The sequence below is a fragment of the Elgaria multicarinata genome, chromosome 11 (assembly GCF_023053635.1).
Source record: "Elgaria multicarinata webbii isolate HBS135686 ecotype San Diego chromosome 11, rElgMul1.1.pri, whole genome shotgun sequence".
Classification (NCBI taxonomy): domain Eukaryota; kingdom Metazoa; phylum Chordata; class Lepidosauria; order Squamata; family Anguidae; genus Elgaria; species Elgaria multicarinata.
Window position 1 is genome coordinate 43,192,460 of NC_086181.1, and position 26,838 is coordinate 43,219,297.

At 48.9% G+C, this 26,838-nt stretch overlaps 1 protein-coding gene across 1 annotated transcript; it reads right to left on the minus strand.

Annotated features, from left to right (window-relative positions):
• On the minus strand, positions 1-26,598 carry PRMT5 (protein arginine methyltransferase 5). The gene is made up of 17 exons (XM_063138052.1): positions 26,451-26,598; positions 22,868-22,986; positions 22,481-22,566; positions 20,380-20,514; positions 19,132-19,247; positions 18,213-18,262; positions 17,930-18,093; positions 17,090-17,251; positions 12,603-12,680; positions 11,962-12,020; positions 9,886-10,008; positions 6,913-7,088; positions 5,706-5,815; positions 3,717-3,810; positions 3,402-3,518; positions 3,108-3,172; positions 1-386 (listed from the first exon to the last, which is right to left on the minus strand). The coding sequence occupies exons 1-17, from the start codon at positions 26,573-26,575 to the stop codon at positions 234-236; spliced, it is 1,932 nt and encodes a 643-aa protein (XP_062994122.1). The 5' UTR covers positions 26,576-26,598; the 3' UTR covers positions 1-233.
• Between the last annotated feature and the right edge of the window lie 240 nt (positions 26,599-26,838).

Genomic DNA, 26,838 nt, shown 5'->3' on the forward strand with positions numbered 1-26,838 from the left:
CACATTTCAGCGACTTTATTGAAATTCCACAGACCAGAAAGAATATGATCAACGCAGGAGAAGGAATCCAAGCGAATGACCTTCTCTTGACCTACATCCAACAAACGTTGGAGACCCTGTGCCTCTGTGCAGAAAAACCAGTCTCTCGTCGTTCTCTGGAGTGGAGGCTCTCCCGTGTCTCAATGGTTGGAGACAAGGGGCGCTCTGCTAAGGGGGAAGGACGGGGCTCCTGCTCACAGCCCAATGGTGTAGGAACGTCCTGTGGGGTTGTGGATGACGGAGCACGTCGGGGAAACGACAGCCCACTCGTACCACACTTTCTTGGAGTTGCTGCAACGCCAGAAGGCTACACGGATGCAGTCCCCTGCCTGTACGCCTATGGGTTGCTGTGGAGAGAAGATTGTCAATAGCAGAGAGTCCATCCGTTCAGCGACCAAGAAATCACCACCACCACCCTGCCAACCACAGTCTTACGTGAATGCTCAGGAACATGGCCACAAGTCCCTTTCCCTCAGCAGCAGAAACCCTACCGCAAACCCAGACAAAAACCTTTCCGCAGGTGCTAATTAGGGCTGTGGAATCCGAATCACGGAGGCCATTTCATGGGGGATCCGCCATTTCCTTGCACAGCCCTAGGCCCCCCAGACAGCCTACAACTCCCAGCATGCAGTGCCTGGGAGGGCTGCACTTCCCGGGGCTCAGAAACAGGGCATACGTGTACTGGCCACTGCTGTGATCGCCCGCCCCTCCACAATCCAGAATACTCCATTGACCATAGAGGGGTCCCCGCGTGTTCCGCAGGTGCCCTGCAGCCGCCTGCTTCCCCCCAAGAGCCTGTTGGATCCTGGAATGGATCTTGGTTATGTTTTCCATTGCTTTGTTAATTGCTGAGGATCTGGAGGAACAGAGGACTCAGGTCAGCTCTACACCTGGACATTAAGTGTCATAATTGAATAATTGTCTAACTGATTGTCTTCAATTAAGGGTTGCAAGGAGTTGCATCATTGTACAGGTTGTCTATAAAAGTAAATGTGTTTTCATGTTCACCTTACTTCCATGTCCCTTACCCAATTTGATGTGAGCTGTATTGACTGACCGTTTGTAAGTATTTGTATCTGTACTGCCATAACTAAATTATATATTTATTTGCCAGTAAAAAGGTTTATTTTAACCTACATAAATCTCTGTCTTAATTCACGTCTTTGCTGACTTGGCTGAGAACCGCTGCCATCTCTGCTAGTCTCTGGAAGGCCCAGACAGAGACTTAACACAAAAGGTTATGTGCCAGAAACCCAGTCTGTGCCATAACTAATCAGCTTTTAAAGCCATAACTCAACAGAGCCGCCCACGTTCTTTACCAGAGTGGGCGGCTGCAAGGCACCTGCGGAACAGGCGGGGACCCCTCCAGGGTAATGGAGTACTCTGGACTGCGGCGGCAGTAGCCAATCACGCGGAGAAGCCTTCAATTGCGCCGAGGAGCGGGCGATGGTGGTGCGTACACGTATGCCCTCTGTTCCTGGCCCCCGGTAAGTGCAGCCCTCCCAGGCACTGCATGCTGGGAGTTGTAGGCTGTGTGGGGACTAGGGCTGTGCAAGGAAATGGCGGATCCGTCACAAAATGGCCTCCGTGATTCAGATTCCCGAATCTGAAGCTTGTACAGCCCTAGCGCTAATTCTTACCCCCTCAAAGTCATAAAGTAGGCGTTGCTCCGTTCTTCCCCATCCCTTTTAATTTTTTTGTAAGTAAGAATAATGACTGAGCCTCGTGTGGCGCAGAGCGGTAAAGCAGCAGTTTCTGCAGCTGAAACGCTCCCCACGGCCTGAGTTCGATCCCAACGGAAGCTGGTTCTCAGGCAGCTGGCTCGGGTCAACTCGGCCTTCCATCCTCCCGAGGTCGGTAAAATGAGTACCCAGCTAGCTGGGGGAAAGGTAATAATGGCCAGGGAAGGCAACGGCAAACCACCCCGCTATAAGGCCTGCCAAGAAAACATCAACGAAAGCTGGCGTCCCTCCAAGAGTCAGTAATGACTCAGTGCTTGCACGAGAGGTTCCTTTTTCAAGAATAATGACTACTATTCTAGAGCCCCCCCTTTTTTCTTTTTTGTTCTCTCCCATGTCTAAGAAGGAGGACATCAGCATCAGCAGCCTCTCTTGCCCCAGCTCATGCCACAGAGCCCTATGAGAACCACAACCTAGACAGCTGTGGACAAAGCCCTAACCTTAAAACCGCCTTCCCAAACTTGATGCCCTTCAAGTGTGTTGGGACTAGAACTCTCAATGGCCATGCGGGCTGGGGATGATGGGAGCCGTAGTCCAACACATCTGGAAGGCACCCGATTGGGAAAGGCTGACTTAAAACATTTAAGAGTGTGGGCTAGGTTTAACCCCTTGCAGGAGTATACGGCTTCTCTTATTAACCTGGATTTTCTTGCCCAAGTGAAAACCAGTTCATAGGAAGAACTGAATTCCACCACCCACCCACCCACCCCGCCCCTCAACCACCCCAATGTACCAACAAGAAGGAAAATGGGAAAAATACATGAGAAAATGAAATGGTGGAAGCCAAGAAAAGAGACACACACATAGAGGGCATAGGAAGGGGGATGGAGAGGAAAGGCCTGGCAAAAGCTGGGATCAGGTGACAGAGGCCTCATCTACACCAAGCAGGATATTCCACTATGAAAGTGGTATGTAAAAGGCAGGAGCCACACGACTGCTTTAGAGCGGTATGGAAGTGCACTGACAACGGTTGGGGCCCATTGACACATACCGTATACCGCTTTCATACCACTGTTATATCCTGCTTGGTGTAGATGTGTCTCATGGGCCCCAACAGTTGTCAGTGCACTTCCATACCGCTATAAAGCAGTCGTGTGGCTCCTGCCTTTTACATACCACTTTCCTAGTGGAATATCCCGCTTGGTGTAGATGAGCCCCTAGACTTCGCTGCCATTGTCTCCAGGAATAGAATTCGACTGCCTTGAAATACATGTTTTCCCCCTTGAACAGAACTGGAGATTCCCTTGATGAAAAATCCTTCGTGCCCAGAGCAATCCTTGTCAATACGGGAGTTACAGTCCCGCACAGAACATTTACGGGAGCTCTTACCTTGATGGGGAAGAAAATAGGGAACCACGAAAACATGCCAGGTGAGTGAGTCTCGGGCCGAATACCTAGAAGGAGGGGCGAGGGAGGAGAAGGTTGAAAGCGACACGCTCTGCCACATCAAGTCAAGATTGCCCTGGCCCTCTTTCCCAGCTGCAAGAGTTTCACTTCCCTCCCCTCTGTTAGATCAATGTTCTTTTCTTGGGTGAAAAGAACATTGATGGTGGAGTCGTTCCTAAGGGCTGTTTGGATCTCGTCCTTGGGTGAAAAGAACATTGATCTAACACCTCAACTTACTGAGAGTGATGTCTCCATATAGCGTGGTCTCAAAGTAGCCGGCAAAACCGTGAAGCACTGTGTTCACATCTACCGGGAACTCTAGCGACTGGTAGCGGTTGTTGTCCTTGACAGAGTCTACAAGACGGAAAAGCTAAGGTGTGAGGATGTCCTCTTAAGGAGCCTTGATATCATCCCAGGTTTTAGGGTGGCGGCGATTTAATGGTGTGGCTAGCAGTGTCCTCCCCATTCACAGGGCTGACGGTGTGGCGAATCCAAGCCCCACCCTCTGCAACCCCGAACATGTGGTTGGCTCAGCTGCAGCGCGCATCCTACCTGGATTGGGGTGTTTAAAGGAGAAGCAGGCTTTCGGAGGTGCTAGCTGGTGGAAGTTATGAAGCCGAACGACGTAGGGCATTTCAAACTGAGCCTGGAGTGGAGAAAAACAGAAGCAAAACACAATGATCTTAAAATCCGTCCTTTGTACATGGGCACCAACGCCTCCTCATGCCCCAAAGAGACAAGTTAAAAGGTTACAACTATCCCCCCCCTCCCAATTTCAAACTTCCAGCTGCACAGGGGGTGGAAAAGGGTAGTTGTACAAACAACACTGTCTTTCTTCATCCCCTGATTGATTCATGAACTGGAACTGGGTGATTTCGGAAGTGCTCGGTTAAATACACTGATCTCTCCACTCGCTACAGACCATGTCACCTCGGACTCCACATCGTGGCTCTGAATCCTTCGCACGCGCATTAATGCCAAGCTTCTAGTTCTTATTGCACAAGCTCTCCACGTCGGACTACATCCAGGCTGCAAATGTGTGGTGTTTGCTACTGGGCGCGGAACAAGCCATTAAGTCTTGCTTTTTTTAAAAGCCGAGGTTCTGTAGACCGTAAGGGCTGAACGCCTCGGCGTGAAAGCACGAAAAAATGTCGGTGAAACCTCAGAATTGGGGTGAGGTGGGGGGAGAAGGAGGATTTTGAAACACTGTCATGCACAGATCTTTGCTTCTTCCTCTGTGAACGTTATTAAGTAAATCAGTCATGCAAAATCTGTTTCTGGGTTTGTATTATTTATAGAGATAGAAATGATATTAAAGGTCCGGGTAAAAAAGAAATACACAGTTCCCCCCCCACGCTCCCAATATGAATACATATAAAAACACTGAGACGAAGCAATGTAATATAGCAATGTAGCATAGAAATGTAATAAATAAATAAATAAGAATATATGTATAAATCAAACAAATGCAAAGCGCAAATTATCTCAAGACCTGCTATTAAAATTGTAAAGCAGGTTATTCTCTTGCACATATAATTTAAAAGTAATTTCACGAGTCGTAATGAGAAGTCTTAAGTGGAACCAGCGGGAAACCTAGAAGACAAATGCTTTTCGGTCCTAGTGTCTTCTTCAGTGGCTTTGAGAACAATCCTAGGCACATGCTTAGACATAAAAGTCCTATAACCCGCAGCACTCTCCCCGGTCACAATAGCTGGCTGCAGAAAGCTGGGAGCTGCAGGACGTTTTTCTGCCTAAACATGCATACTTTATTTATTATTTTAATTTTATTCATTTATTGCATTTCTATACGGCTCAATGCAAATTCAGCGTTGCAAGCATTCACATAGGTACTCCAACTCACAGGGTTTGCTTTTCAAGAGGCAAATATGAAGCCTTATCCAGTTACACCTCCGCTCAGTAGATCTTATAGGTCTGGCTGCATGTGGTTTAATGCAGGAATACAAGGAAAAGGAGAGGAAAGGAACCTCTCGTGCAAGTCAGAGGTCATTACTGACTCTTGGAGGGACGCCAGCTTCCGCTGACGTTTTCTTGGCAGGCCTTATAGCGGGGTGGTTTGCCGTTGCCTTCCCCGGCCGTTATTACCTTTCCCCCAGCTAACTGGGTACTCATTTTACCGACCTCGGGAGGATGGAAGGCTTAAATACATTTAAATGCTGCTGAAATGACAAACTCCATCTAAACACATCTTACTATGGCAGAACTTTGGTAGACTAGGGTCCACTTCACAAAAGCCAATGCCACAATGAATGTGTTAGCCACGAGATTCTGTGTTGTTTCAGCTGAATCTCACTGTCCTTCCAAACAGATTTTTGTACATAGTTGATAATTTAAACAGTTTAGTTCTTTGACCCTGAGCTTTATGTCTTTTTTATTCATTGCTTGGGGCTATGAATGGTTCCATTTTCCATCCGTGTTCTTTTTAAAAGATCAGACTCGGTTTATTTTCACTGCAGAATTTTGACTTCTTTCCAGCACGGAGCAACTACAGAGCTGTAGCAGAGGGAACAGAGGAAGTCTCACCTCAGGGTCACGATCTTTCTCGCGGCAGGCGCGTACTTCGTTGTAGAGCTTCGAGGACGAGATGGGGCCCAGGAAGGAGGTATAGTCACAGGGGATGCTCACCCCACCTTCTGCGTAGGGGGAGAAGTGAAAAAGCATCAGGCTGTTCCTCCCTCAACTGTCACCACCAGCAGCCATTCCAGCAGGAGAGGAGAGTGGGAAGCCGGGCCATTCCACCAGTCCTGCCGAAAGACGACTTAGATTCCTAGAATAGTAGAGTTGGAAGGGGCCTATAAGGCCATCCAGTCCATCCTCCAGTTCAATGTAGGAATCCACCTTAAGGCATACCTGACAGATGGCTATCCAGCTGCCTCTTCAATGCCCCTAGGGTGGGAGAGCCCACGACCTCCCTAGGAAATTGGTTCCGTTGCTGTACTGCTCTAACAGTGAGGAAGTTTTTCCTGATGTCCAGCCAGAACGAGGCTTCCTTTAACTTGAGCCCGTAATTCTGTGTCCTGCACTCTGGGAGGATCGAAAAGAGATCCTGGCCCTCCTCTGTGTGACAACCTTTCACGTACTTGAAGAGTGCTATCATGTCTCCCATCAGTCTTCTCTTCTCCAGGCTGAACATGCTAGGTTCTTTCAATCTCTCCTCCTAGAGCTTTGTTTCCAGACCCCTGATCATCCTGGTTGCCCTCCTCTGAACCCCCTCCAGCTTATCTGCATCCTTCTTGAAGTGCGGTGCCCAGAACTGGACGCAATACTCAAGATGAGGCCTAACCAGTGCCGAACAGAGGGGAACCAGTACCTTGCGCAATTTGGAAGCTATACTTCTATTAATGGTATCCCCAAAATAGCATTTGCCTTTCTTGCAGCCATATCACATTGTTGGCTCATATTCAGCTTGTGAGTTTCATTTTTTCCTCCTCCCTTCCCTTCCCATCTCCTTTGCCTTGGGTCTTTTTAGATTGTAAGCCTGCAGGCAGGGACTATCATCTGTTTCCGACTGCCATATAAGCTGCTCCGGAAATCTTTTTGGTTGAGGAGCAGACTAAAAGCAATTTAAACGCATGAATAAAATCAGGAGGCTAGAAGCGTAAGGGGCTTGGGGCTGGACTGATCCGCCGGGCACTCATAGTGTTCACCATCGCTTCAAAAGGCCGCCCAATCAGCACGCCACGTGTTTTAGCTCCTCCCCGCCTCGACCGCGTCCCACACGTGGCCTCACCTTTGAGGCAATGCTCTGCACCATCCAGGCACTCTGGGGACAGCTCGTTGTCGGCAAAGGAGCCCAGCAGTTCAGACACCATGAGGTCGGCCTTCTCGGGAGCCTCCCACTCCCGCATGTCACAGGAGACCACCGACACCTGGCAACCCCACTCCTCGTACTGCCAGCTCTCCAGCCTGCGGGAAGGAGAAGGGAAAGAAGCAAGCACGGGCCTGAGCCGGTGGCCGGATTTCTCCACCCTGCGCCAAGCCTCCCTTTCCAAACTACTTGGTGCGTGAAGCAGACCTGCAGGGACACATCTCAGTTCTGAAAGATTTTCAGTCTTTTCCTTCCCTTCCTCTCTCCCTTCGGTCCAGGGGTTCCACTGCTTCGCCCTCTTCCGTCTTACCTCCACAACATGGGAGGGCAGGGATTCTTATTTATTTATTTATTTATTACATTTCTATACCGCCCAATAGCCGGAGCTCTCTGGGCGGTTCACAAAAATTAAAAACATTCAAAGTATAAAACAACAGTATAAAACCATAATATAAAATACAATATAAAAGCTCAACCAGATGAAAACAGCAGCAATGCAAAATTACAAATTTAAAACACCAAGTTAAAATTTACTTATAGACTGTTAAAATGCTGGGAGAATAAAAAGGTCTTCACCTGGCGTCTAAAAGCATATAATGTAGGTGCCAAGCGAACTTCCTTAGGGAGCTCATTCCACAGCCAGGGTGCCACAGCAGAGAAGGCCCTCCTCCTGGTAGCCACCTGCCTCACCTCCTTTGGCAGGAGCTCGCGGAGAAGGACCCCTGAGGATGACCTCAGGGTCCGGGCAGGTACTTATGGGAGGAGGTGTTCCTTCAGATAACCTGGCCCCAAGCCGTTTAGGGCTTTAAATGTTAATACCAGCACTTTGAATCGGGCCCGGACCTGGACTGGCAGCCAATGAAGCTGGAAAAGGACTGGTGTAATGTGATCTCGCCAGGCAGTCCCTGTTAGTAAATGGGCTGCCCTGTTTTGTACCAGTTGAAGTTTCCGGACCGTTTTCAAAGGAAGCCCCATGTACAACACATTGCAATAATCCAAACGAGAGGTTATCAGAGCATGGATAACTGTAGCTAGGCTATCTCTGTCCAGATAAGGGTGCAGCTGGTATATCTCTTCCATTTGGGGAAGGTGCCAAAAGGTCTCATTGCCAGTCTTCCCCACACCTGTCAAGCCCCCCTCCCCTCCCCCAGCATGAAAGCCAGGTGGAGGTGGAGTATGTGTTATCGGCCACTGCTGCCTGAAGGCAGTCTGTGCGCCTTCAGGAAAGGGTGTCCAATACTCGCCCCCTAACCAACCTTTTCTGTCATGTCTAACCCTACTGCCCCTGTTTTGGGAGAAGATGTTTCAGGTAATCAATCAGAATCAGATTCAGAACTAGAAGATGCAGCACCAGGCACCAGCCAGCCTGTACCAGTGGGGGAGGAAGCTCTCACAGGTGATTCCCCCAGCTGAAAGTCAGCCTTCTCCAGAGCTTATCTCCTCAAGGCCAAATCCTACACACTCGGTGGGAAGTGAGCTTTCTTCCAGAGCAGAGCGACCCAGACAAGCTAGCTGATGCTAGGGTCCGCCGGAAGCTCAAAAGCACAGAGCGGAAGGAAAGTGTGAGAAAGTCGGTCAGATTACGCCAGAACCTGCCTCCGCACCAGGCGCTCTAAAGTTATGAGCGTTTGAGAAGTGGCTTCTTATTCTTCTTGAGCGGACAACTGTCTTGCTTAGTTTGCATAGTTTTGCCTAGGGGGACATTTCCAAGAGGTTAGTCTCTCTTCAGGTCGAAGAGACGTTTGTTGCTTAATAAAAGCTTTGTGGATTACTTAGCAAGCCTCGTCATTTGCCTCCCATCGAAAGCAGTTTTCTGAGAAACAGGACATTTTCCTCCCCCACAGGGACATCTACCATCAACTGCTTTGTGGGAAGGATTCCAGGAGAAAGAGAAAGAGGTGTGTGTGTGTAGATATATTTATTTGTTACATTTATATTCCACCTTTTTGAACCTGTATACGATTAATCCCCAAACAGTAAATCATCTAGGATCATCTTTTTCATTCTCTCAGCATTTTAACAGTCTTTAAAATGTAATTTTAACTTTGCTGTTTTAAATTTGTATTCTAAATTTGTATTTTGTAAATTTGTATTTGCTGCTGATTTTAACCTGGTTGTGCTTTTATATTGTATTTTATATCTTTTTTTTAACTGTTTGTTTTATACTTTGAATGGTTTTAAATTTTGTGAACTGCCCAGGGAGCTTCGGCTATTGGGCGGTATAAAAATGCAATAACTAAATAAATACTGTTCCCCCTATGGCCTCCCCGGGGCCATTTGTCCAAGGTGGCACAATGCAATGACCTAACGGCTAATAATGCAACTTTATGCATTCAAATCATTAATTGGTAACTGTGTTTGCCACATAATTCCTACACAGGTGAGAACTTTTATCTTTACTTGGCCTTCAATACTTGGCCTTCCTTCAACCGTCACCTAAGGGCAGCCATTCCGTCAGGCAAACTGAACCGTTTCTATCCCAGCTGGTTGTTGTAAGAACTATTTTTTAAGGACTGGCTCCCAAGCTTGCTTTCCTTTTCCCATCTCTTTTTCCTTCTGTCTCATGACTTTTAGATTGCAAGCCTGAGGGCAGGAACTATCTTAATGCTGATGTTCATAAGCAGCTCTGAGAGCTGTTTTGGCTAAAAATCAGAGTAAAAACGCTTTAAATAACGAACAATAAATAACTGTCCAGGACGAGTAACGAAGCTCAGGACGTAGGAATCCCTTAGTTCTCCTGATTTTCAGCTCCCTTTCCTCGCAGGAGTAGCAGACAATAGGCAGTCTTGAGACGGTTTTCTGTGGCCTTCTCCACAGGACACTTCCTTTCTCTTTCCCCCTTGAGGGCAGCGCCACGTGTGAGGGAAAGAGCTGTGGCACTTGGGACATACTTACGTTACTACGGCATTGGGGTTTTTCTCCACAGCGTAAATCTTGACGTTCCGGTTGGCCTGGCGAGCAGCTCGCAGTGAGGCATTCACGAGAGGGCCCCGCCCTGCCCCCAGCACCATCACCACCCTGAGGGTTTGGGGAATGGAAAAAGAGAAAGACGCTGAGGAGAACCGAAAACAACAGGCCATTTTAAAAGCTTATTTCCTAGCTAAGCTGGAGCCTGCTGGGAGCAGCACTGCTCAAATGCACAACTTGGCCGGAGAGAACAATTGACACATACCCAGAAAACGCATCAGCACTCGCAATAAACGAAAGCCTTATCAATATATTTTGAAGAAAGCCTCATCTATAAATGAAGTACATATCGGGCCTGTTCAGACAACACGCTAAGCCATGGTTAGGTTGCTCACTAATGTTTAGTGAGGGTGTTTAAACTGTGGTTATGTAGCCGCCGTGGTTAGGAATAGTTCACGCAACACGCTAAATCATAGGCTCGGTTCACGGTGGTTTTAGAACTCCACGGTGGAGTTTTTACACCACCGTTGAGAAATGTGTTGTCTGGCAGGAAAACTCCACGCAGAATATCAATGCTGTGCAGAAGAGAGTTCCTGCACAACAGTTGTGTTGCGTGTTGGGCTCTGTGGAGTTGTCCGTTGCGTTGAGTAGACTTTTCCCACTGGCTACAGAGTTCTCTGGCAAGAGCAGCGAAAGGAGGGAGTGCCTCTCTAGGACAGCTGTCAGGATTGTTTTTTCACAGCAATGGCTGATGGGATACCATCGGGAGGACAGGAGGAAGGCAGAGGAACTGTCAATCAAACACAGCACTGACTTTTACTCAACTCCGCAGTAGCCCACAGTCACACAACGGTGAAGTGAGAACATGTTGTGTGGGGTGCAGCCCCTAAAAACTCAACCGTTGAGTGGAGTTTTCACACTGCGTTGACTAACATGTTGACTGAACTTAGCCACAGTGTTTAGTTCAAAACGCTTAACCACAGTGGCTTAGTGCGTCGCTGAATAGGGTCAACGTAAGTTACCTCACAATATGTAAATGGGCCCTTCATTTATTGCGAGTGCCGATGTGTTTAACGTGTGTCATGAATGAACGAGGTGACTTCAAATCTGTAAGCCAATTCTCCTTAGGCCACGTTCAAACTCGGGCAAGGTTACTGCATTTTAACCAACGTAGACAGTCAGATTTTATACACGTGTACTCAGTAACGTTCACTGTATTCAATGGGATGTGCAGGATATAGTCTTAATGTTCTTGAACTCATATCTTATTCTCGATGAGGGAAGTAAAAGAGTATAGATTCCTTTTAAAATGAGAAATGCATACCGTACAAATAAAGCCAGACTGCTCACTTGAGGGAATGGTATTAAAGGCAAAACTGAAGTACTTTGGCCGCATAATGAGAAGACAGGATACCCTGGAGAAGAGGCTGATGCTAGGGAAAGTGGAAGGCAAAAGGAAGAGGGGCCGACCAAGGGCAAGATGGATGGATGATATTCTGGAGGTGACAGACTTGACCTTGGGGGAGCTAGGGGTGGCGACGGCCTACAGAAAGCTCTGGCGTGGGCTGGTCCATGAAGTCACGAAGAGTCGGAAGTGACTGAACGAATAAACAACAACAAACCCCTAAACCATTTGTACCTGCTATTTATATATATTTTATGTACTATAGAGACATCCAGAACCTGTGGTTAGGGTAAGAAAAAATATAACAAAACAGGGAATTGAGAAGGCTTTATGAACGGGCGTGCTCTGCTATTCCTGGAAGACCCAAAATAAAAGACTTAGGCAGAGTGTCCCTTTCAACTTTGTATCCCCTTATCTTAATTAAGGGAATGGGGGACTGTTGAGACAGAACAGCAGGCGTTTCATTCCCACTCAAGTGCTGGGACATTTCGTACAGCAGTGAAAGTCTTGATTAACAAGGTTATAACATGGCAATAAACAGGCAGGCGCCAATGGGCAGGTGAAAAGGGCAACTGCTCTAATCCCTTTTCCCAGCATCCTTTGCAAAGTAACAGTCAAACATGGGGCCAGTCAGGGTCGCTGTCTGGATTCTTACTCACTGGACGTTTGTTTCTTTCTCCTCATCAGGCACACGGTCTAGCAGGCACTTGTATATGGCCTAAAGAGAGGAAAAGGACGGTTGAAGTATGTTTGCGGAACGCGGCTTTGCCTCCCTATCTAGAGCTGAAATCACCTCAAAAACAGGTTTCTTATATAGCCACCTCTATCTAGCCCAGGGGTGGCCATTTTCACACCCACCCTGGGGCTGCCCTTCTGCCACCACCCCATAGAATTTGCGCGCAGCAAAAAAAAAGTCAACAGATTTTCTCATTTTTGGCTGCAAACCACTATGGAATGTCACCATGGCCACATTTAGCTAAAGCCAAGTTAAACGTAGCCATTGCAGAATTCCACTGATGTTTGCCACCGATCTTCCATGGCAAATTGGCTATTGGTTTTTCGCCATCCTGAATTTCGGTGGTGCCGCTGTACCATGGTGCCCACTCCTGATTTAACCTCTCCTCCTTCATAAATCACCCAACACTAGCCCTTCAGCGCTTTGGCTTTCCTCCTGTATCCCACCTACTCACACGTAGTTGGCCTACACTCCTTCCCATTTACCTCTCCCCTCTCTCCTCACCTCCCCCTCCCTCTTAGACCATCTCAGGAAATCCCACCCTCTTTTCCTTTACGCACTCACCTGTTGGTACTGGGAGTACTTGATGGGGTCCTTCTCAAACACTTCATAGGTTTGGGATTCCAAGTTGTCCATCAAGGGCTACAGAGAGAAAGCATCAAGAAGTGGGCTTCACCGTACGGATGAAGACACAGCAAGCTCAGGGATGGCAGCAAGGGAGAGGGCCTTTTCAGTGGTGGCCCCCAATTTTTTATTTACTTATTTATTTATTTAAGGATTTCTATGCCACCACTCAGCCAAAAAAGGCTCTCATGGCGGCTTACAAAAGTATTTGACAGTCCCTGCCCACAGGCTTACAATCTAAAAGACATGACACAAAAGGAAAGGGGATTGGGAGGGAGGAGGAGGAGGGGGAAAAGGAAAGTAAATTCAGGCACTACAATCTTAGTTGGAAAGTTCAGCAGTTACAGTTGACAGCAGGAGGGAGGGGGCTCTCAGCTGGAGCTGGACCCAGGCATGGTGGAGAGGTGCCTGGCTCCTGCTTCCTCCCTCACTGGTGGCCTCTGCAGAGACAGTTGGTAGCAGGAGGGAGGGGGCGCTCAGCTGGAGCTGGACCCAGGCACGGTGGAGAGGTGCCTGGCTGCTGCTTCCTCCCTCACTGGTGGCCTCTGCAGAGACAGTTGGTAGCAGGAGGGAGGGGGCTCTCAGCTGGAGCTGGACCCAGGCATGGTGGAGAGGTGCCTGGCTCCTGCTTCCTCCCTCACTGGTGGCCTCTGCAGAGACAGTTGGTAGCAGGAGGGAGGGGGCGCTCAGCTGGAGCTGGACCCAGGCATGGTGGAGAGGTGCCTGGCTGCTGCTTCCTCCCTCACTGGTGGCCTCTGCAGAGACAGTTGGTAGCAGGAGGGAGGGGGCGCTCAGCTGGAGCTGGACCCAGGCATGGTGGAGAGGTGCCTGGCTGCTGCTTCCTCCCTCACTGGTGGCCTCTGCAGAGACAGTTGGTAGCAGGAGGGAGGGGGCGCTCAGCTGGAGCTGGACCCAGGCACGGTGGAGAGGTGCCTGGCTGCTGCTTCCTCCCTCACTGGTGGCCTCTGCAGAGACAGTTGGTAGCAGGAGGGAGGGGGCTCTCAGCTGGAGCTGGACCCAGGCATGGTGGAGAGGTGCCTGGCTGCTGCTTCCTCCCTCACTGGTGGCCCCTGCAGAGACAGTTGGTAGCAGGAGGGAGGGGGCTCTCAGCTGGAGCTGGACCCAGGCACGGGGGAGAGGTGCCTGGCTGCTGCTTCCTCCCTCACTGGTGGCCCCTGCAGAGACAGTTGGTAGCAGGAGGGAGGGGGCGCTCAGCTGGAGCTGGACCCAGGCACGGTGGAGAGGTGCCTGGCTGCTGCTTCCTCCCTCACTGGTGGCCTCTGCAGAGACAGTTGGTAGCAGGAGGGAGGGGGCTCTCAGCTGGAGCTGGACCCAGGCATGGTGGAGAGGTGCCTGGCTCCTGCTTCCTCCCTCACTGGTGGCCTCTGCAGAGACAGTTGGTAGCAGGAGGGAGGGGGCGCTCAGCTGGAGCTGGACCCAGGCATGGTGGAGAGGTGCCTGGCTGCTGCTTCCTCCCTCACTGGTGGCCTCTGCAGAGACAGTTGGTAGCAGGAGGGAGGGGGCGCTCAGCTGGAGCTGGACCCAGGCATGGTGGAGAGGTGCCTGGCTGCTGCTTCCTCCCTCACTGGTGGCCTCTGCAGAGACAGTTGGTAGCAGGAGGGAGGGGGCGCTCAGCTGGAGCTGGACCCAGGCACGGTGGAGAGGTGCCTGGCTGCTGCTTCCTCCCTCACTGGTGGCCTCTGCAGAGACAGTTGGTAGCAGGAGGGAGGGGGCTCTCAGCTGGAGCTGGACCCAGGCATGGTGGAGAGGTGCCTGGCTGCTGCTTCCTCCCTCACTGGTGGCCCCTGCAGAGACAGTTGGTAGCAGGAGGGAGGGGGCTCTCAGCTGGAGCTGGACCCAGGCACGGGGGAGAGGTGCCTGGCTGCTGCTTCCTCCCTCACTGGTGGCCCCTGCAGAGACAGTTGGTAGCAGGAGGGAGGGGGCGCTCAGCTGGAGCTGGACCCAGGCACGGTGGAGAGGTGCCTGGCTGCTGCTTCCTCCCTCACTGGTGGCCTCTGCAGAGACAGTTGGTAGCAGGAGGGAGGGGGCTCTCAGCTGGAGCTGGACCCAGGCATGGTGGAGAGGTGCCTGGCTCCTGCTTCCTCCCTCACTGGTGGCCTCTGCAGAGACAGTTGGTAGCAGGAGGGAGGGGGCGCTCAGCTGGAGCTGGACCCAGGCATGGTGGAGAGGTGCCTGGCTGCTGCTTCCTCCCTCACTGGTGGCCTCTGCAGAGACAGTTGGTAGCAGGAGGGAGGGGGCGCTCAGCTGGAGCTGGACCCAGGCATGGTGGAGAGGTGCCTGGCTGCTGCTTCCTCCCTCACTGGTGGCCTCTGCAGAGACAGTTGGTAGCAGGAGGGAGGGGGCGCTCAGCTGGAGCTGGACCCAGGCACGGTGGAGAGGTGCCTGGCTGCTGCTTCCTCCCTCACTGGTGGCCTCTGCAGAGACAGTTGGTAGCAGGAGGGAGGGGGCTCTCAGCTGGAGCTGGACCCAGGCTCGGTGGAGAGGTGCCTGGCTGCTGCTTCCTCCCTCACTGGTGGCCTCTGCAGAGACAGTTGGTAGCAGGAGGGAGGGGGCTCTCAGCTGGAGCTGGACCCAGGCATGGTGGAGAGGTGCCTGGCTGCTGCTTCCTCCCTCACTGGTGGCCCCTGCAGAGACAGTTGGTAGCAGGAGGGAGGGGGCTCTCAGCTGGAGCTGGACCCAGGCACGGGGGAGAGGTGCCTGGCTGCTGATGGAATGATCTCCCCGATAAGGCTCGCCTGGCACCAACATTGTTATCTTTTCGGCGCCAGGTTAAGACCTTTCTCTTCTCCTAGGCATTTAACAGCATTTAACAACATGAGCTGAGTTTGTTTGTTTTTAACGGACCCCAGAATAGCTGCTTTTATAAGGATACTATTGTTTTTATACTTTTTATATTTTTAAACTTTGTATATTTGTTTTTAATGTTTACTGTTTTTTAACTTTTGTAAAACGCCCAGAGAGCTTCAGCTATGGGGCGGGATATAAATGCAATAAATAAATAAATAAATAATAAACAAGAGGGCTGGACACATGTGAGGAATGAGACAGCAACGTAGTGGTGAAATTTGCGTAACACACTTGGGACTACTCCAGGAACCAAAACACCTGAGTCTGTTTACAATCTGCACCTTGCTTGAGTGTGCAGGGCAGATTGTACGGGGGAAGGCGATCCCGCAGGTAACCTGGACCCAAACCGTGTGGGGCTTTAAAGGTAATGACCAACACTTTGTACTTTGCCCAGAAACTAATTGGCAGCCAGTGGAGTGATTTTAATGTTGGGGTAATATGCTCACCCCTAGATATACTGGTGGCCAACCTGGCTGTCATATTTTGAACTAGTTGAACATTCCAAACTAGGTACAATGGTAGCCCTATGTAGAGCGCATTGCAGAAGTCCAGACTTGAGGTTTCCAGCATGTGCACAACTGTCTTTAGGTCTTCTGATTCTAAGAAGGGGTGCAGCTGATGTATCAGCCGAAGCTGATAACAGGCACTCCTGGCCGTCGCATCTATCTGGGCTGTCATTTGGAGCGACGGATCCAGGAGCACCCCCAAACTGCAAACACAGTCTTTCAGGGGGGAGTGTAGCCCCATCCAGAACTGGCTGACACACCTCCAAACACAATTTGGGGCCTTTCACGGTAAGCACCCCCGTCTTGTCTGGATTCAGCTTCAGCTTGTTTTTCCTCATCCAGCCCATTACCGCCTGCAAGCATTAATTCAGAGGAAACACACTATCCTTAGCTGACACTGTTATCGAAGGCATAGAGAAATATATTTGTGTGTCATAGCGGTCTCAACTCCATATCCTGCTCTGAAGCCAGTTTGAAATAGGTCTAGAAAATCTGTATCATCCAAGACTGCTCGGAGTTGTTAGGCAACTGCTCTCTCGATCAACTTGCCCAAAAACGGAAGATCTGATACCGGTCTGTAATTATTAAAGTCCAGGGGGTCCAGGGAGGGCTTATTTTAGAAGCAGCTGTACCACCGCTTCTATTAAACATGATGGAAAACTCCCCTCCCTGAGAAATGCGTTAATAATATGTTGTAATCGTAGTCTAACTGCATCTCCTCCCTGGGCAACCAGCCAAGGAGGAGTTTAAGAGTTAATTGCTTATTATTCAACAACTTATCATTGTACTTAATAAAGCTTTCTTTGTTTATAAAATCCTACGCCTTCTGCTTGCGGCTGCAGAAGAGGGAGATAACAAAGGGAACAGCGCAAGGTAATCGAGTAAAACCTGCGTGTCCTCGCAGGATGAGGATGGAGTAAAGGGTAGGGACTGAGCCTTAAAGGTCCTGGTGGCATCAAAACCCAGGGTGTGTGAGAGAAGGCGTGGGTGAGAAAAGTCTTCGAGGAAGGGAATTCTCACTAGGAGAAGGCAGGACCGCCACGGAGGACTCACCTGCAAAGGGGACTGGAGGTAGTCTTCGTAGCCCTTTGCAAAGAGCTCGTAGGCAGAAGGCGGTGGGCGGTTCTGGCTGAGATACTCCAGGTACTGCAGGTAGGAGCAAAACTCCTTCTCTGGATGGTGGTGGGCGCCTGTGATGATGAACTGTACCTCAAGCTGGGGAGTGCCAAGAAACAGGGGTAAGCACAAGCGACGGTCTCTTCCTCTAAGACCCACCATCAAGCTTGTTATCAACATCTATCTATTTACTTCCATAGCACCGCCTATTTCTATAGTACTTTACAAAGAACGATGAGCCTCGTGTGGCGCAGAGCGGTAAAGCAGCAGTTTCTGCAGCCGAAACTCTCCCCACGGCCTGAGTTCGATCCCAGCGGAAGTTGGTTTCAGGCAGCCGGCTCGGGTCGACTCAGCCTTCCATCCTCCCGAGGTCGGTAAAATGAGTACCCAGCTAGCTGGGGGAAAGGTAATCACGGCCGGGGAAGGCAACGGCAAACCACCCCGCTATAAGGCCTGCCAAGAAAACGTCAGCGAAAGCTGGCGTCCCTCCAAGAGCCAGCAATGACTCAGTGCTTGCACAAGAGGTTCCTTTCCTTCCTTACAAAGAACAGACTTGACAGGTTTCTTTCCCAAGGGGGCTTGCAATCTAAAAGCAGACACTGCGGAAACAACAGAGGAACAGGAGGGAAACCGAGGCAGGCGTAATAGGCTATTACTTCCGTTGCATGTACTTTGGGTTCCAACATGGGAAAGGCAGGTAGACCCAGGTGAGATTGACGGAAGGGAACTATCAAAGGTGGGGACGAACCAAATGGAAGTAGAAAGCCAGAGGCCGACCTTCAACAAGCGGAAGACCAGGCGCTGGTGCATCTTGGAGAGAACAGGGAACCCTTTCTTATTGGTCAGGAAGATGCTGGTGGGTAGTATGGCTGCTTTGATTGGTTCCCCCAGCCAGCGGTCGATGACGTGATTGGACGGCAGGTCGGGGCCCACCTCCAGGGCTGAGGAGAAGGGACAAAAGGAAGAAGAGACGTCAAAGGGGAAGAAAAGAGAGGACAACCTTCATACAATGAGGTTGTCATGAGTTGTTCCCAGCCCTGGTCGGTCCAGCGGCACTCACCCACGGCAACACGCTTGTTGTAGTCACACAATGTCCGGAAGTTGTGCCACCTGTAAAGATAAGAAGCTAATTTGAGCACACAGGAAGGCTGGCATCTTCTACCTCTTCCTCTGTATTCCTCCTCTTCCCCTTGACCCATTCACTCATTATATTTCTATAGCACCCAACAGCCAAAGCTCTCCGAGAGGTCCACAACGTGATAAAACGTAACATTAAGAAGCTTAAAGATCCAATCACACAAACATTTCAAACAAATAGTTAAAAAACTATTAGCAATAAAACTACCGGGAACTGATTTTTTTTTTTAAAAAAAAAAAACCCACACCTTTCTTTCCTTCCTCTCTCTCTCTAGACTCGCTAACAAAATTAGCAGACTGGATGATAACATTTCCAGGAGGTGAATCAGAAACTGATGCAAGTTGAAAGAGAGAATTCCAGAAAAGGAAATGGGGCTTTTCACAAGCAATGACAATAAAGATCCAAGCCGCAGGTATCAAAAAGCTGCTTTTCTCAAAGCGATCAAAAGGCAGCGCACTTCAAGGCAACGCGCTCTCCAGCAGTTCATATTAGAAACTATCACCTTCAAGAGCAGAATTTCATCTTTTGTCGTTGATTTAAAGAAGGTGAACTTCCTCCGGCAAGGTCAGGTGCTCCTTACCTGCCTTCTCTATTACCTTGGGATAAATGAACAGCGGGCTTATAATATCTAGCATATGGATTTCTTCTTGGATGCTGCAGTAAGCCTTGGACTGGGATCCAACAAAGACTTACCTCTGCAAAATCGCATTTGGAAGGAAGTACTTGCACTCTGGAGCTTACTCAGCCAGTCTGAGAAACCTAACCAAGACACTCCACTATCCAACTGGTCCACCCTTACGACGTTTACCCAGGTTCCTCCATTATTAAATTCCTCACTCACCACTGCCAGGTCTTCTCCTCGCCAGAACACTCCTCTTCTACCCCTTGCACGGCCTCATTTTCAATCACATCGTCCCGCAAGTCTTCTGGAGCCAGCAATGGGACCCGCATCCAGAACTGTAGAGGGAGGAGAGAGAGAAAATGGCCTGTTCAGACGACACTTCAGGCTCTGTGGTTAGTGAAACTGTGGTTCCTTGGGGTTAGCACTAACCACAAGCCATGCTGATGCACACAACACTTTAAGCCATGGTTAGAGCCGCTAACCTTGCTGGAGACAGTCTGATTGGTTAGCGACTGAACAGGGTTTAGCAAAACGCACCACACAAGACACGTTAAACCCTGCTGCTTAACCAAAAGCCTTACACAGCAGGGTTTAAGGTGCCTTCTGAACAGGCCCAATGAGAACCCATGTGAAGCAGGACAGAAAAGTTTAGCTATACGCCATGAGCTGGGTCCGAAATGCGCATGGATACACTCACAAAGGATATTTTAGGATTGGTGTCTCAAAGAGCTTGGATCCATGCTGGGATTACCCCACTCTTAAGATTCTAGTGGGATTTGTCCCACTGAATACAGAAAATTAAGGGCTGTTCCACTTAACAAAATTAAAAAGGGGTCCGTGCAAGAATGGCGCAGTGCCCAATAAAACTCATTTGAGATGACTTAATATAGCCTTCCCCAACCAAGTTCCCTCCAAAAAAATGTGGACTTCAATTCCCATCAGCCCCAGCCAGCAGGGCTAATGGTGAGGAATTCTGGGAGTTGTAGTCCAACACATCTGGAGGGCATCGGGTTGGGGATGGCTAACTTAGTAGATGAATTTTGAATATTTATTTATTTATTTAAAACATTTGTATCCCGCCCTATATCGCTAGGAACTCAGGGCAGCGTAAGAGTCCAACGGCCATATTTGGGGTCAGGAGGAAATCTTTGACCAGTCAATGTGTCTAGCAAACTGAGGAGTGGGGGAAAGAAGGTGTTTTGTGAAGTTTTTGCCTTCACCTGGAGCATGTGGCAGCATGGCTCGCTCAAAGTATTTGGAGCTACTGCTCTGTTAAGCACAAACCCACATCTGCTGGATGAACACAACGGTGGAGACTCCTTCCGCACGTTAACGGCTTGGAACTAAATAAGTAAAGGAAGTGTCATGGGGATGTGGGGTCTACTCTTGAGGGGAATGATTTTGTGGATGCGCCAGGGTTCTGCGGTGCCTGGCCTGGTGAGGCTGGGAAGCATTTGCTGAACATACCATGGAAGTGTGATGCCCGGTGTTGATGTGATTACACAGAACACGTGCCAAGTTGGGGTTGTCTGCCTGGGTCAGGGGTATGAGGAATGCTGGGAGCCCCAAGTACGCCCCAAAATTCAGCTCCTCCAACATGGCCTGCAAAGAACAGAGAAGCACAGATATGTCATTTGAGAATACTGCGTATAATTCTAGTCAATCCAACTGAAAGGATAAAATGGCAGAGCTGGAAAACTTTTAGAAAGTTAAAAAGTTGAAGCTTTTTAGCTGATGTTTTTCATTGAAAAGAAAAGTAACTTGAAAAAGCCTGATTAAAATTATAAATGGTGTGGAAAGATTACAGAAGAACATACAACCCCTGCTGGATCAGACCAAGGGTCCAGTCTAGCATTCTGTTCGCACAAGCAGGACATGAGTGCAACGGCATCCTCCCACCCATGTTCCCCAGCAACTGGTGTATATAGGCTTACTGCTTCTGATACTGGAGGTAGCATATAGCCACCAGGACTAGTAGCCAATGATAGCCTTCTCCTCCAGGAATTCGTCTGATCCTCTTTTAAAGCCTTCCATATTGGTGGACATCACTACATCTGTGGCAGGGAATTCCATAGCTCAACTGGGCACCGTGTGAAGAACTCTTTCCTTTTATCTCACCTGAATCTCCCACCAATCACCTTCATGGTTCTAAGTACTATGGGAGAGGGAGAAAAATGTCTCCCTGTCCGCTTTTCCTTAAACAACGCATAATTTCGTATAATTTCCCCTCACTTGCCTTTTTTCTAAGCGAAATATTTATTTATTTATTTATTACATTTCTATACTGCCCAATAGCCGGAGCTCTCTGGGCGGTTCACAAAAATTAAAAACATTCAAAGTATAAAACAACAGTATAAAACCATAATATAAAATAAAATATAAAAGCTCAACCAGATAAAAACAGCAGCAATGCAAAATTACAAATTTAAAATACAAAGTTAAAATTTATTTATAGACTGTTAAAATGCTGGGAGAATAAAAAGGTCTTCACCTGGCATCTAAAAGCATATAATGTAGGTGCCAAGCGAACCTCCTTAGGGAGCTCATGCCACAGCCGGGGTGCCACAGCGGAGAAAGCCCTCCTCCTGGTAGCCACCTGGCTCACTTCCTTTGGCAGGGGCTCGCAGAGAAGGACCCCTGAGGATGACCTTAGGGTCCGGGCAGGTACATATGGGAGGAGGCGTTCCTTCAGATAACCTGGCCCCAAGCTGTTTAGGGCTTTAAATGTTAATACCAGCACTTTGAATCAGGCCTGGACCTGGACTGAAATAGTTGCGGATGTTGTAACTTTTCATCATAAGAAAGGAAAGATTGACAGACAGACAATCTCCACTTCTTTCCACCAGAAATCCAGGTCACACAATGAAACAGATTGGGAAAACAAAATGAAAAACTAGAGGAAGAGGCCTCAGCTTAGTGGTTAAGTGCCTGATTTGCATGCGGAAAGTCTTGCGTTCAGTCCCCAGACTCACCATTAAAGGATCTCAAGCAGCAGAACTGGGAGAGACCCGTCTCTACCCGAGACCCTCTGCCACTCAGAGCAGATAGTACTAGCCTGCCTTGACACAGCGGCCCAGTTTGCACGTCACAGCAACCCAGGACTTTTTAAAATCCTAGGTCGTTGAGAACAAAGCAGGAGTGAGAAAGCATGCCGATTCCTGCCACCTGGTGACTCCTGCTAGGGTGAAACAACCCAGGAACACTCCATCCCGGGGTTGTTAAATGTGTCATGCAAACCAGGATTTCTGGGTTGTTGTGGGGAGACAATCCAGAGTTATAACCCATGGTTTAACCATGGGTTACAACTCTGGGCTGTCTTTCCTTCAACAATCCTATACACACACTTGCCAGGGAGTAAGTCCCATTGAAATCAGTGGGTCTTACTCCTGAGCAGACATGCATAAGATCACACTCTTAAGAGCACAATTTTCTTCATGTTTAGACTGAATGGAGTCCTACAACTCCCAGCATTATTATTAATGGCTGATTTCTCGGCAGCATCTTAATGCAAACGTTTCTCTGCTACAAGAGTAAGACTTTCCACCCCATCGCTGCCAAGGTCACTCACCGCCTCGGAATTCCTGCGCACCTTCTCCACGTTGGAATCAGCCCGGATCCATGGGGACAGTTTGCCCACAATCAGTGTGTTCCAATCTAGCAAGAAGTAAGATGTCGTGGGGATTAGAACAAGCCCCCTTTCATTTGGAGAGGGGCAGGCAGTTCAGAGGTAAGAGCCAGGTTGAGAATATGGCGTGCTCTTTAAAATCAACCAAAAGCACGTCTCTTCTTTATTAATGCATTTTTTCTTCTTTTTAAACTGTTGTTACCCACCCCCCTGAGAATGGGTGAGGACGAAATAGCCTAATCATTTACAAGTACTAAATAAATCCATAATCCTACCCACAACCAACAGGGAGATTAATGAAAGACAACCACGTTTCCCCTAGTTTCTCACCTCTCCCTGAAAGCAATAGGTCAGAGCGGGTGTGGGGACCCGGTCGTTTTTTAGCTGGCTCCTGGAAAAATTCCCTCTTGTATCGGGGGTGGAAAATGGGCATGCAGAGGAAATCGAACCTGTGGAATGAAAAATAGGATGGGGTGGGATGTGTTAAGATCATGCGTTAAGATCATGGTATTATAGGACAAAAAGCCAACACTGTGTCCCACCAATACTGGAGGTGCATTTGGTTGGGGTGAAGGAAAAATCTTTTTGAAGCTGTGCCTAGACGTTGCCAAGGGAGGCCCACCTGAACCGCTCTCTGATGGCCCTGCACAGCAGAAGACGACCATTTAGTTTCTAGTAGGCATCTGACTTGTTGAGCTCTGAAATTTAAACTTCCCAATACATCAGACGGCAGCATGTTTTGCCTGCTGCCTCTCTTTCATTTATTTATTACATTTATATCCCGCCTTTTTCCCTCTTGCAATGAACCCAAGTCGGCTTACAATCAGCCTTCCTCAACCTGGGGCGCTCCAGATGTGTTGGACTACAACTCCCAGAATGCCCCAGCCAGCTGGCTGGGGCATTCTGGGAGATGCAGTCCAACACATCTGGAGCGCCCCAGGTTGAGGAAGGCTGGCTTACATGGTCCGTCTCCTCTCCATTTTATCCTCACAACAACCCTGTGTGAGGTAGGTTACGCTGAGAGTCAGCAACTGGCCCACGGTCACCCGGTGAGTTTCATGGTTGAACGTAGACTAGATCCCGGATCTCCTGCGTCCCAGCCCAGCTACACTACACTGACTAGGGAGGTTGTGGGCTCTCCCACACTAGAGGCATTCAAGAGGCAGCTGGACAACCATCTGTCAGGGATGCTTTAGGGTGGATTCCTGCATTGAGCAGGGGGTTGGACTCGATGGTCTTGTAGGCCCCTTCCAACTCTGCTATTCTATGATTCTATGATTCTATGACTCTTATTGCTGGTTATTCTCTGGGTTACTGTTGTTTCAATATGCCAATTGGCTTGTAAGCCATCTTGAGCTTTTCTATTAATGGAAAGGTCGGATAAAAATACTTTTAAAATAAAAACACAGTATTTGTGTACAGATTATTCAGGCTTCTATGGCTTACACACACACACACACACACACACACACACACACACACACACACCATTATCTTCACAGTGGTGATAACCAAGATTATCTTGAGGTTTTTCTACAGAGATACACTTGTAAATAGTCACCACCCCAAGCAATTACAAGAGACCCAGGGAACCTTTCATGTACTAGAAGAGTTAGGGCACAATCCTATGCATTTTTAGAGAGCTAAAAGTCCTACAACTCCCAACATAAGATTGTACCCTTAACTGCTTTTTTTTCCCTCTCAGGCAATTAACCTTTAACAAATAACACTTCATGCATCTGACGGAAGTGGACTGGAGCCCACGAAAGCTAATGGCACAATAAAGCTGGTAGTTTTTAAAGTGTCACAAAAGTCTCCTTTGTTTTTGCTGCAACGGACTAACAAAGCCTTGGAAATTATAATTGTTAGTTTCTATGAGCACTTAGGCTAGTACATTTTGAGGCTTTTTTTTTCAAGGCTGCCACAGTGATTTAGTTACCCATACAGCCCAGCACAGAGTCTGTGGCTACAGGAATTTAGTGGAAAAGGAATTTCGCAATACCTGAAGCTGAATGCAAGATTTTAAGAACATTTTTTTGCATCTACCATAGGGGATGTAAGTACAAAGTAGAGTGTGAAGGAAGAACAACATGACTCCTGCTGGTGGATCATTTTGAGAGGGGTGCAGAGGGGAAAGAACCACAGAGTTCTCAAAACACTGGGGCCTCCAGCAACTTAGACTTTTTTTTTCAAGTAAAGGGCTGCATCCTTTGAAGTGCGTGGCCAATTTGGTCCACAAGCCATCTCCTGGTGCACAGAGTCCTAGGTAAGGTCATATTCAAGGCTCGACTTCTGCAATGCGCTCTACATAGGGCTACCTGTGTGCCTAGTCTGGAAACTTCAACTAGCTCAAAATATGGCAGCCAGGTTGGTCACCGGTACATCTAGGGGTGACCACATTACACCAGTTTTAAAATCTTTTCACTGACTGCCAATTAGTTTCCGGGTGAAGTATAAAGTGTTGGTTATCACCTTTAAAGCCCTACATGGTTTGGGTCCAGGCTACCTGCGAGATCGCCTTCTCCCATACAATCCGCCCCACACGCTCAGGTCCTCTGGGAAGAATTTACTCCAGCCAGCAAAAACAAGGCTGACAACTATTACCCAGAGGACCTTTTCTTCTGCCGCTCCCAGTTTGTGGAATGGCTTGCCGGGAGAGATTCGCCAACTTAACAGTCTTCCGGAATTTAAGAAAGCCATAAAGCCATCTCTTCCAGCAGGCCTACCCAGTTGAACTTTAAGATGCCTTTGTAATAATGTGCTGCTTTTAATAATGTATTAGTTTTAAATGTTTTAATTAGTTATATGTATTTTATAGTGTTTGTATTTGTGGTGTACCCTGCCTCGATCCAGAGGGAGAGGCAGGTAACAAATAAATAAATATATTATTATTATATAACAGAGGTAAAACTTCTCACTACCACTGTCACCAGCTGCTACGGCTCCTCAGCCTCCTCCTCCTCATTTTTACCACTTGTTTGAGAGCCAGAGAAACAGCAGCTATTGCTCCTTCTCACCAGATGGGCCAGAATGAGAGGCAGGTTGTGAGGGTGAAAAGGAGCAGTACCTTCAGGGGTGTTCTTGCCAGTGAGCCCCTGCTGGGAAATGGGTCCTCAGCAGGTGCCTAAATTTGCCTCCTTTGCCACCAGCCCTGGGGAGAACCATGCCAAAAGGCAGAACCTTGTTAAGCAGATGGGGCAAGGAGTCCGCTTTCAAAATCCCATTGAGGCCTGTGCATATGAAGCATTCATTTTCTGACTGTTATTACTCAGTCAAAGCTCAAGACATAGAGTAGCTTTTTTTAAAAAAAACGAATAACACAGACAGGTTAAGTATCCTCAGCTCCTACTGACATCAAAATTCATGACTTAGATGACCTCAATCCAATTCCCATATGACTTCTTTTAAATCCCTTCCCCCCTTTGTATGTTTTAATGTGATTTTAGATTGTAAGCCTTTAGGCAGGGTGTTGCTGTTTTATTTGTAGATTTTGTACAGCACCAAGTACATTGTTGGTGCTATATAAATAAGTAAATAAATAAATAATAATAATAATAATAAATCCCATAGCCTTGGCAATAGCAGAAACCAAGCAAAGTCGTCATCATGATTGAGGGGGAGTTTTCCCTATTGCCACATCACTATGGCGGGGAAAGCATCACCTGTGGGATTTCTACCTGTTTTTAAAGGCACAGGGGCCTTGTGAAGGAAATAAGAGTGTGGGGGGGGGCAGCCCTGCATCCTCAGCTGAGGTCTAGGTCATCCTAAAAGTCAGGAATATCTGGGGATGGACAAAAATAAAAGCAGCCGACCCCTCCCCAGGCCAGGGATGACCCACTGATGGAGGTCAGGGGTCAGCATGGCCTGACTGAGGGAGTCAAAGGTCACCGGGGGACCACGTGGCTTCGCTCACCCCTGCCTGGCGACTGCCCCAAGGGTGCCCGCCACTTCCGGGACGCAGCTGAGGTCCCTCCCGCAAGAGACGCGAGCCACTGCGGCTGCCCCGGGACCGACCGCGGACGCCGCCGCTGCCGCCATCGCCGCCACTGTAGTCGCCGCCATGGCCCGCCACACAGAGAGGCGAGAGCCGGGCAGCCCCGCCCACTTCGCCGCTCCAGCCAATCAGCGGCCGCTCTTACGGAAAGCAGCCAACCAGAAGAGGCCTTTCCCTAGCCGAACGGAGGGGTCTGGTCAAAGCGGAGCCAATCAAAGCCCAAGTCGGGGGCGTCGCTTTCTATTTCTATGAGGGAGCATAAGTGGGCGGGGAGGAATCCCCATCATGCTCCTGGACTGAGAAGTAT

Bases quoted from the DNA above. Each gene is read 5' to 3' on its own strand.
- PRMT5 (XM_063138052.1), bottom strand. From the start codon at position 26,575: ATGGCGGCAGCGGCGGCGTCCGCGGTCGGTCCCGGGGCAGCCGCAGTG. The intron at 17,252-17,929 runs GTCGGCCTCTGG...GGCACTCCCCAG, and splicing joins TGGTCTTCCGCTTGTTGAAG to CTTGAGGTACAGTTCATCAT. The intron at 12,681-17,089 runs GTGAGTCCTCCG...TTCTCTCTGTAG, and splicing joins ACCTCCAGTCCCCTTTGCAG to CCCTTGATGGACAACTTGGA.